Source organism: Misgurnus anguillicaudatus, chromosome 15 (genome assembly GCF_027580225.2).
Source record: "Misgurnus anguillicaudatus chromosome 15, ASM2758022v2, whole genome shotgun sequence".
Taxonomy (NCBI): domain Eukaryota; kingdom Metazoa; phylum Chordata; class Actinopteri; order Cypriniformes; family Cobitidae; genus Misgurnus; species Misgurnus anguillicaudatus.
Genome location: NC_073351.2, coordinates 22,787,984 through 22,798,971, shown reverse-complemented (window position 1 = coordinate 22,798,971; position 10,988 = coordinate 22,787,984). Strand labels below are relative to the sequence as shown.

The window sequence follows — 10,988 nt, the reverse complement described above, 5'->3', positions numbered from 1 at the left end:
AACATGTAGGCTATAAATATAAGGGGAAAAATGATAGAAAATAATGAAATATTTAATAAATGATATTATATAGAATACATGATAGTATTGCTCTTATATGTACTTTAGCGACTCATACTGTAAAAATAATTGATTTACCAATAAAGAACAATACATAGACATTACATACATGCACACATATCAGTAGCTAAGCCATTTAAACTTTTATCTCAAAAATAAAGGTAACGTTGTGAAAACGCTATAAGAAACACTACACTAATGAGAAATATAGGGGAAACAGACTTCGACAGAACACCGGATCCATAAAAATCACAGTTTAATGCTAAAACACTTCACACCGCTATTGCAGAGCTGTCACTTTCTGCCACCAGTTTGGCTCTGCCCACAAAAAACGTCATCTCTGTTTGCAAACACACAAAAGGTCTATAGTGTGTAGGCCCCGGGATCAAATCTCTGTCTGCTGGGAACTAGCGGAGCATCTTAGTGTTTGTTGGAGCAAAGAAAATTTTTCCATTTTTGACGTCTATCCTGCTGCCATTTCAGCAATATTTTTTAACATCAATGGTTTATCTTTTCAGTAGCAATGCGCCCCGCAGAAAACATAGTTATAAGTGTTTATCGATACTGAAAATTTAAAACGATTCCAATACCCGTGTCCGCGGAATCGATACTCCGGGACGAGCTGCGCATTGTTTTTTGTAATTCTGCGAATACCAGCTGTGCATTCTCGCTCTCTCATTTCTTTCAAATGATATGTGCACACACACAATGGGGCATTTTTGTCCCTAAGATCACATGTGTCAGTTTTTCATAGCTTAGCCATTTTAATCTAATTTAAACAAAAAAAAAACAGAAATTCTGAAATTTATCAAAAATGATTAATCTCTGGCAATTTTGGGCAATATTCAATCATCACAGTCAAGTCGGAACTACCAAGTCAAGATGATTTAACTCTTTCCCCACCATTGACGAGATATCTCGTCAATCAAGAGAAAACGCTTCCCCGCCAATGACGAGTATTTCCGTCTTTCCGCAATACCGCTATTTTCCACTAGGTGGCGTCCTTCCGCAACTTTTTAAAACCGGAAGTATTGCCCTATGGCAAGCTGCTGCATGTCCGTGTCTGTTTTAAAGATCGCTCTGAATGGGATGTCTATGAAAAGTCCGTCACAAAAATAGAATTATCTCTGCTTTTTGCTCAAAATGTGGTGTTTTTGCAGAAACCTACCCATATTCAAAAGCTGATTACAAAATAACTACTCAAAGTAGGATGAAACGGGGTTTTTTTTGTTTGAAAGCAGAGGGTCTGTTCTTTCATTTGGTATATTGTATGTTTATATATTTGAAGAAGAACATTTTCTGGAAGGCATTAAACTTTTGTGAAAATCATGAAAAACGCTGGCTGGCAACTTTTTTAAAAAACGCTGGCGGTGAAAGAGTTAAAAATAAAAATCTGAATGGCACAAAATGGCCCTAGGATCACTTGAGGGTTAAAAAGACAGAAGCCACAGAAGCTTGTTTATAAAGATAAACTTACTCGTTTAGAAAATGAGTCATAATACTACTTCACACTTGCTTTTCAAACCGTTGTTTTGAAAATGTTATTTCCTTGTGGGTAACCCAATATGCGTGTCATCAGGCATAGTGGCTGATCTCTTGACGCACTTCAGACAGTGCATGTATAAAAAAGGGTCAAAACCACCATTAATTCACAGACACCGTTGGAATAAAAATGATAATTTCACATAATTACAATCACACCGCTACACTCAACTGTTGTATAGTAGACATATTTCACTTAAAGGGACAGTTCATCCAAAAATTCTAAATGTGTTGTTCTTAACCTGTAGGATTACACACAAAAAATTAAACACAAAATAAGATATTCTGATTAATTATTGCAATCACAAAGTTGACGGTACTCATTGACTTCCATAATAGGAAAAACAAATACTATGGAAGTCAATGAGTGCTGTACAACAGTATGTTTACCAATATTTTTCAAAATATCTTTTTTAAAAAGTCTGTGTTTGGGTTCTTATTGCCGCGGCAAACACACAAGTTGAAAAATTTGAACTTTGGCGGAAAAACGTGCGGCGTTAACAAATCAGGAGCTTGCTCTAGTAGTGATGTGATTACAGGAAGCGAGCGGAGTCACAGAAGCCCCTCCCATGACGCGAATTCCCGTGTGAATGTCTCGATGACTAGAATTTCCTGAGGATTTTTCCTTATCTTCAAACACGCTATTATTTCAACTAGAAGTTTTATTCGACCTTTGTTTAAATGAAATATTATATTCAGTGTAATTATTTCAGAAATACTGCTATTCTTAGTAAATCTTAAAGGAATATTAAATTTTCTTAAAAGAAAAATCCAGATAATTTGCTCACCACCATGTCATCCAAAATGTTGATGTCTTTCTTTGTTCAGTCGAGAAGAGGTTGTGTTTTTTGGGGAAAACATCGCAGGATTTTTCTCATTTTAATGGACTTTAATAGAGCCCAACATAATACTTAACACTTGACAGTTTTTTTCAACGGAGTTTCGAATGACTGTAGACGGTCCCAAGCGAGGCATGCGGGTCTTATCTAGCGAAACGATTGTAATTTTTGACAAGAAAAATAACAAATATGCACTTTTAAACCACAACTTGTCGTCTAGATCTGGTCGTGATGCGCCAGCGTGACCCCACGCAATATGTCATGACATCAAGAGGTCACAGAGGACGAACGCGAAACTCCGCCCCAGTGTTTACAAGTGTGAAGAAAGAGGACCGTTCCGACGTTGTTGTGTGTCAACTGATACTAATTTATGTCTTTGTGTCAGTTTATTGTTTACAATGGTCCGCAAATTTGCGTTTTATATATGTAACACGTGACCTCTCTATGTCACTACGCATTTACGTTAGGTTGCGCTGGACCGGACCTAGACGAAAAGTTGTGGTTTAAAAGAGCATATTTTTTATTTTTCTTGTCAAAAATGACAATCGTTTCGTTAGATAAGACCCTTATGCCTCGTTTGGGATCGTTTATAGTCCTTTGAAACTCCATTGAAAAAAACTGTTAAGTGTTGAGTTAAGTATTAAATGTTTGGCTCTATTAAAGTCAATTAAAATGAGAAAAATCCTGCAATGTTTTCCTTAAAAAACATAATTTCTTCTCGACTGAACAAAGAAAGACATCAACATTTTGGATGACATGGTGGTGAGTAAATTATCTGGATTTTTCTTTTTTTAAGAAAATTGAATATTCCTTTAATATTTGTTACGCTAGCCTATTATATCAGGTGCCCCGTCCACTCCTCACCATTCTTCTCACAGCATCCATGCCCATTTAAGTTGCATTTTTCAAAATGATAGTGAGCTAGACTGTACCTGAAGCCATGGGTTTTCATGACCATTTAAGCCTTCATCTGACTACCTTCCATTTACTATAAATCAAGAAGATAAGCTAGGACTTATAAGAAAAGAGTAGACCCAAAGTAATCCTGTCAAACCCACAAAATGACAAAACTGGTTAGCAGGTGCCTCCAGCATGTCTACCACAACTAGGTCAGGCATGCAGCTTATCTTTAAGTTGACAGCACTGTACAAAAAACCATCCGTTTCTGCTCATGTGCATTTCTGCAAACTAAACAGCTGTTACTCATCATAAGGGCCATGCCAGATCCATGCCCTATTCTGTGTCTTTTTCGGTCTAAAGGAATAAACACATTTCAGTAATCCAACACTGACTGTCCATGTGCATCTAGTTTTGCATGTAATCCAACAACTGTCAGGTGACAGTTATTGCTTTTGCATTACTGTGAGCAATGCAAAAGCAATAAAACAATAGTGAAAAATTACTTTATCGCAATTAAGTATCCATATCTGTCTATTTTTATAACTCTATGACTTTGATATTCAGTGTGCCTCTGAAGTAAACACAAAGATGAGCAAGTAAGATGGATGTTTTGACATGACTAGGCTTGCTGTACAAGATAGACACTGACTTTCAACAAATGTGTTTTCATCTGTGTGAGCAACTGTCTCTCCAACTGCCTACCTGAAGTGCATGTATTTTACCCACCTTTGCCTTAGGACAAATAAAACTCTCACTTGCACATATACTGCATGCACAAGACAGATCGGTGAGGTACAGCCCTTAAAACCTGTCTAGTGCATGTATAACAAGCAATTTTATACCTGTGATAACTTTCACTGGAACTCTTGTGATATACTTACAGTATTGTATGGGAACTTTTCTGCCTACTAATTGTATTCCATGCAAGAAACCTCTTAATATCTGTTATAATAAGACATTAAAATTATGAAGGTAAAGGATCCATCTGAATCTCCCATAAGTTACATTGTTTTTCTTTACACCGGGCCTTAATTTTAAGCATACAAGTCACCATCATCCAACACTGTTAGTAAATCAAAGTATAAAGTATTAAAGCATTTCTCCACATAAGGACTTATCAGATTTATGTCTGATCCTCATGTATGCTGGAGTGGGTGGCCGATGTCATCTGTTTATATGACGAGAGCGGCACATCGACTCAGTTATGTAAGAGGCTGGGCCGAGTGTTGGGTTATGCGACCTGACATGGGTCAAGATTAAGCACAATCACGCTCAGCACCTGCTGATATACAGACCTCGAGCTCTGGAAGCAGTTTGTCCCTTCCAAAACAACAGGAGTCAAATTACATCACAAGTCCCTGTCAAGTATAACAGGGCCATGTGAGACAGGTGCTCTGAAGGTCAACTCCACAGACAAGAATGGGATCATGGGGAGGGGCTGCACACAAGACAAAATCTCCCTTACTTTCCAAATACTGGGTAATTGTGACTCCCTAAAAATATAAATTTAGCTTCTTAGCCTAAAACCTCACAAACAGTCTAATTCTTGTTACTCATAAGAGTTTGTCATGATCAGATCAGACCAATGCCCTTGCTGTGTTAGTATGCAAAATGTCTCCGAGCTACTTTGTCCTGGATTTCAGTGTGCACACAGAGTTTTCATATAGCCTAACTGGTAGTGCATGCAATGGCATTAGCAATGCCACATTTATGGGTTTGATTCCCAGTGAATGCACATACCGATAGGTGTATACAGCTTGAATGCACTATAAATTATTTTTATGTACAATCATTTGCAAAATGCAAATTTACATCATTTGTAGTGGAACTCATATCAAAATATCGCAGATGTGCATATGGCAAATAGTTTGCAATAACTGAATAATTTTCATTCTTCTAAAGGTTATACATAAACTCAAAATTTAGCAAACAATCTGTCCCATAAAACGAGTGCTTGCGTGTGCTCTGATGTGTGGAAAATGATCAACGATCAAAAAGAATGTGAAACGTATGTTTGTTATATAGGGCTGTCAGAATGATTAAATAATCATCTCATCGCGATAGTTTGACCTCATCGTGATGATTTCAGATCACCGCAATGATTGCACATCTCTTTAAAAAACACAAGGGGGAGCTGCAGCGGCTGTATAAACAAGACAGTATCAGATGGCATTCCTGACAGTGTAACGTGATAAATTGCAAAGCCATTTAATACAGTGGAAATGTAATTTTAAATTAAATTAAAAAAAATGTATGAGAATTAAATGTCAAAGCAATAAAACAGACAATTAATCGTCATAACCGTCAAAGCCCTAAAACAGGCAATTAATCGTCATAATTCACAATTTATTAGGCAATTTACCGTCAGACAAATTTCATAACCGTGACAGCCCTATTGTTATACGAATTTCAGTATTTAAACATATTTTAACACGTTCAAATAAATGTAAAAAAATTAAAACATAGTAGTGCATTCCATTTATTGCACAATTTGGAAAGTTATCGCATATCGCACGGCGCTTTCAATATCACACAGTTACGGCAGCCCTACAAAAAGAACCAATTTCTGTGCACATCACTTGTAGAGACATTTCTAAATTGTCTCATGTTTTATGATGATCATAAATTATTTTGCTTATTTGATGAATGGGTCATATTGTGTTTTGTTTAGTAAGTCAATAAAAAAGGCGCTTAATAAAGAGACTGCCGTGCTTCTGCAAAGATGCAAACAACCAATGTTAAGCAAGACACAATCATGTTCATTTAAAAACAAAACTAAGTAAACAAACTCAGCATTCCCACCCGCAGGTGCAAGTACAAAACGGATAAAACAATGCATCCAATATTTGCCTCTCTAATAGGGTAAAACATAGTTTTTTTTCTACAATACAAAATTGTTTTATCCATTTCAACTCATCAGCCACAGTCTTGATAAAAGTATCTAAATAAAAAAACATTACTACAACAAAAAAGGATTAATAAACAAAGCCTAAACCCATGAATAACCCCACCCATCCTGATATCTAGAAACAACCTTCCCTACCTGCCTATGTTTGGTTCCTAAGGTCACAGCAGAACTCAACCCTAGCACCGACCACAGGGAAATGAGTAGCAGAGAGAAGGAGTCCCCAGAATAAAGGCTACAGGACATATGCGGAGCTGGGGAGCGAGAGCAGGAGGTCTGGTTTGTCTCCTCCCTTTCTGACTCCTCCCTGTATTCAAGCATCTGCACACATCCCAGCCCATCCCGCTTAGCAAGTATTATCTATGGAAAAGCTCCCAGCCGGTCTCTGCATTGTGGTCCTGCACTCGCTGTTTGTTGCAGCACAAAACAATGGCTCTAAATAAATTAATCCTATTGACCGCGTTTTCCGGCTGCCGCACAATATGCATGTCTATCACAAGGACCTCATTTGTGATACAGTCTGACCCAATTAGGGTGTTGAGCTTCATCTTGCTTTATGACATCACTTCAAGTAATAAAAAAATGCATGGTGGTAAAAAGGCCTTTTAAATAAAACTTTGTTTTGGACCTATCATTGATAAAATGATGCATTATGTACATTGTTTCATGAACAAATATATAATGATTACTTTTTTTGCACTGTCCAAAAATGTACAAAGATGCACAGAATGTGTAGAAAAACTGTACAAACCCGATCACTTTGTAAAACTTGCTTGTCACATGCCTGCTACTGCACAATAAAAAAAGACTCCTAAGGATTACGTGAATGAATTCGGTACAGTTTTGTGTCACAACAGATGTGCTTGTAACGTTAGTCTAGCATTACCTATCAACAATTCAAAAAGGTGGCATCACTTTAAGACAAAATGCATGTCTCTGGCTCCCTCTCCTGACAAATCTCAAAAATTGTAAAACAATTATTACAGTAATTTATAGTGATGTAGTACTCGAGTCAGGTCTCGAGACCGATTTCTGCTTTCTCTGACTCATCTCGGACTTGTTCCTTTAAAGACTCGGTCTTGACTCGGTCTCGGACCACAGTGGGAGGAGAAGGACTCGTAATTTCAGACCGAGTCCTCGACACCAATGAATTTTTTTATGTTCCTATAAAAACCACACAACACATTATAATAATAAAATGCAGTGTTGACGGGCATTATTTGAAAATGACATCCCATGGTGCAATGGAAAGATCCAGCCATCAGAGCCGTTTATCTCTAGAAAAATAGGCAGAAGATGATGCATGTGGTAGGGATTTTTTTAATGATAGTAATAGCATAGTCCATATTAACACGTTAAGACTGCTTCTCTAAACAATTCCCAATCTAGCCTAGTCTGAAGGCATACCTGTTGATTATTAACTGGGGTGATATTAAATCATGAATATGAAAACTGACATGTTTTTTATGGTCTTGGTCTCGACTCGGTCTCGACTCCTAAAGGACTCGGTCTAGAGACACACTTGTTTCCTCAAAGTCTCGGTCTTGACTCAGACTCGACTGTATTTGAGTCCAAGTCAGACTCGGTCTTGACTCGGACTCGGCATAGGCGGTCTCGTCCCCATCACTAGTAATTTAATTATAAAAACAATTCTGAAAACTGTTCCAATCACAAAAAAGCTTAAAAAAAACCACCATGTCAGTCTCTAAAACAATGCATTTGAGTGTCATCTAAAACAATCCAGGTTTAACAACAAACAGTTAATAATCTGTAAAAGGTCAGTCACTCACCCATCCTCCCTGTTGAATAATAAAGTCTGCCTGTGATTCCTCAAGGTAACGCAGACCATAATCTAACATGTTCTCCAGCGACTGTCCTTCAGCAAGCAGGGCCTGTAACAATACTAAGGGTACCAGCACCTACAGTAAATTAAGACACACAGTGAGCGTGCGAGGAAAGTAAGTGCAAACACATTGATAAATCAGTTAAAGGCGGGGTGCATGATCTCTAAAAGCCAATGTTGACATTTGAAATCACCTAAACAAACATGCCCCAATAGAATCTGGACCTCCTTTTGATAGACCCGTCCCACACATACGCAACCCAGACGACAATGTCGGTTAGTAGACACGGCCCTTACTGCTGATTGGCTATAAGTGTGTTTTGGTATTCGTCCCCGACTCCCTTTTTCAAAGTGTTTTATGCACCCGCCTTTAAAGTGTTTAAGTGGCCTACAGGCTGCTATATGTAAACTAACAGCGTACGGCGAGCGTATTAGGTTACCTTGCTCCATCCAGCCTGAGCGTGAGAAGACAACTCCTCCACTGCAGCTCTGAAGCACTCAAAACTCAATTCACTGTATGAGAGACACAAATATAATGCATTGATAACAATTCTCTGCTTATAAAGTGGGGTCCAGACATCTGAAACCACTGATATGTTGCTATTTTAATTTTTTTATTTTATTCTGCTTGTATAACTATACATTATATGATCAACATAATTTCGCAGCATTCTTAATGTCTTTTATTTAATTTTGTGTCTTAATGTTTGTTTTGCATGTTTTAAAACCTAAAATGCTGTTTGTCTAAGTTTTGATTTAATTTTGATTTACAGATTTTCCATGCGTTCTCAGATAGCTAAGACCCCACTGTAATTGAACTGGCTGGTTCTTCTGAAAAACATTAAAGGCGGAGTCCATGATGTTTGAAAGCCAATGTTGATATTTGAAATCACCTAAACAAACACGCCCCTACCCCAATAGAATCTGAACCTTCTGTTGATAGACCCGCCCCACACATACGCAACCCGGCATTTGATTTGATTGGCTATAAGTGTGTTTTGGTAGTCGGCCCGTCTCCTTTTCCAAAGCGTTTTTTAAATATCGTGGACTTCGCCTTTAAACTATGCTGAAAGCTTTCCGTCATTATTTATTCAAGTTAAAAATGTCAGAGACAGAAATTTAAACACACTTTACAAGTAGTATTTGTGTGCACAGTTTTTTTTATACAATACATTTTGATCTGCCAACACTTTAGTTGCAAGATCCATTTTCAACTGCTAAAATTGCACAGGGATTTTTCCTCTTTAAAGGACAAGGACCTGGTCAGAAGTGTCTGAGTGGCAGAGGACAGGTGTGTGTCCAGGTCACAGGAGACGCGGTCTGCCAGCACTGCCAGGCTGTCCTCTATAGAGCTCTCGGGATTCGCTGGACTGAACACTGGGGATGTATGACAATCAAAGCCAGTCCTGGAAAAAGCTTAGCAGAAAGATTGGTTATTATGGTTAGTTTTACTGAAAAAAATTGCAGTACAATAACAAACAGCAGCAAAATATTTCTTACATGCTGCAATTTCCTCCTCAAGCTGTTTCAACTCATTCTCGATCTCTTTCTTCAGCCTGTTTTTTCTCTCTCTTGCCATTTCCTGTGTAGCTTGGCTCTCTCCTGCTCAATATCATAAAAGATTTTACACACAAAAGATTCATCAGGGGCCAAAGTCCACTAGTAAATATTACATGGTTTAGCAGCATCCTAAAGCTATTTCATGCATTCTGACTTATTAACACTTTTAAAGAGTAAGCACAGGCAGTTTTAAAAAGCATTTAGATGTATGATGGAGTATTTTTGAGCCGAATGCACTTTGCCAGGTTCAACAAGTTTTTTCCAAACATGACATTCATACGTAACAATCTTGCTTTAATTCTTTTATAATTTCAGTGCTGGAAGTACAGTGGAAGTCCTTATATGGGCACTTCACCTGAAATAGCTCACGCACACACCAAACAAGAGCGAACCCGAAACCAATGTCGAAAGAGAAGTGTGTTTTTGTTTGTGAGGAAAATTTAAGCTTTTTCAGCTTCCCAATGAACCCAGCATTATGGAATCAATGGATATAGTTTGATTATCAGGGGTAGCAGCGAAGTTGTGCATGTGTTTGTTTAAAGCTGGATTTTGTTGAAATGGGGCGGTCCCTCCAGGTCATGAGTTGCATGCATGTAAGTTTTGTTGGCAATCAAACATGCAGTGAATAAAAAGTTGACAGAGATAGTGGGATAATGTTTTGCGTGTTGCTTGCTCATGACTCGCTCCGCCCTCTGTATAGCCAGAAGCGTGTATTTTCCAGGAAAGTAGCAGTATAGCTGATCTGTCTTGTATGAATCTGATAAAACAAGACTCTTCTGAGATATAAAGGATACTACTCTATAAGTACTCAAGGTTAACATGAGATTACATTTTATGAAAAATTCAACTTACATATAAAATCTTAAATTATAACTGACAGCGGAGTTCATGAACGGACATAACCAGAAGTGAACTCAAAACCTTTCTGCACACTCCAGGTAATAAATTCAAGTGTAATCGGGTGAATAATTTTCTGCACAACTGATGAAGTTAATGATGTGACAAAGACGCTAAAGGTGAAACTGAGCCATGTGGCTGGACTGTGACATAAGTGCTTTTTAAATACAGACAAACTTTAAATACTGAAGAACTCTTAAAACAATTTTTACAAAGCAAACAGAAGGGTCTAAATGCCATTATGACACAGTTCATTTCCCACAATATATATTTAATATTCAAAAGATTCATGAAAGTTAAAAATAATGAAAAAACTTGCAGGCAATACAGGCTTTAAAAACTGCTTTGCTAAGCTCAATATAATTATTATAATGACATTTTATCACTGTACAAACATAGTTACCTTAAAATTTTTAGTTAAAAAGCACCAATGGTCCGATTC

General features: G+C 37.6%; 1 protein-coding gene across 2 annotated transcripts in view; it reads right to left on the bottom strand.

Moving 5' to 3' along the window:
• Window positions 1-10,988, bottom strand: part of bcl2l13 (BCL2 like 13) — a 34,677-nt gene that overhangs the window by 2,508 nt on the left and 21,181 nt on the right. The window contains exons 3-6 of one of the 2 annotated variants that reach the window (XM_055173326.2): window positions 9,590-9,691; window positions 9,349-9,505; window positions 8,530-8,602; window positions 8,037-8,165 (exon numbers count right to left, since the gene is read on the bottom strand). In XM_055173326.2, coding sequence (XP_055029301.2) covers window positions 8,037-8,165; window positions 8,530-8,602; window positions 9,349-9,505; window positions 9,590-9,691 — 461 coding nt within the window. Of the gene's footprint in view, window positions 1-8,036; window positions 8,166-8,529; window positions 8,603-9,348; window positions 9,506-9,589; window positions 9,692-10,988 lie in introns of those variants that run through there. The other variant, XM_055173327.2, reaches the window with a different exon arrangement.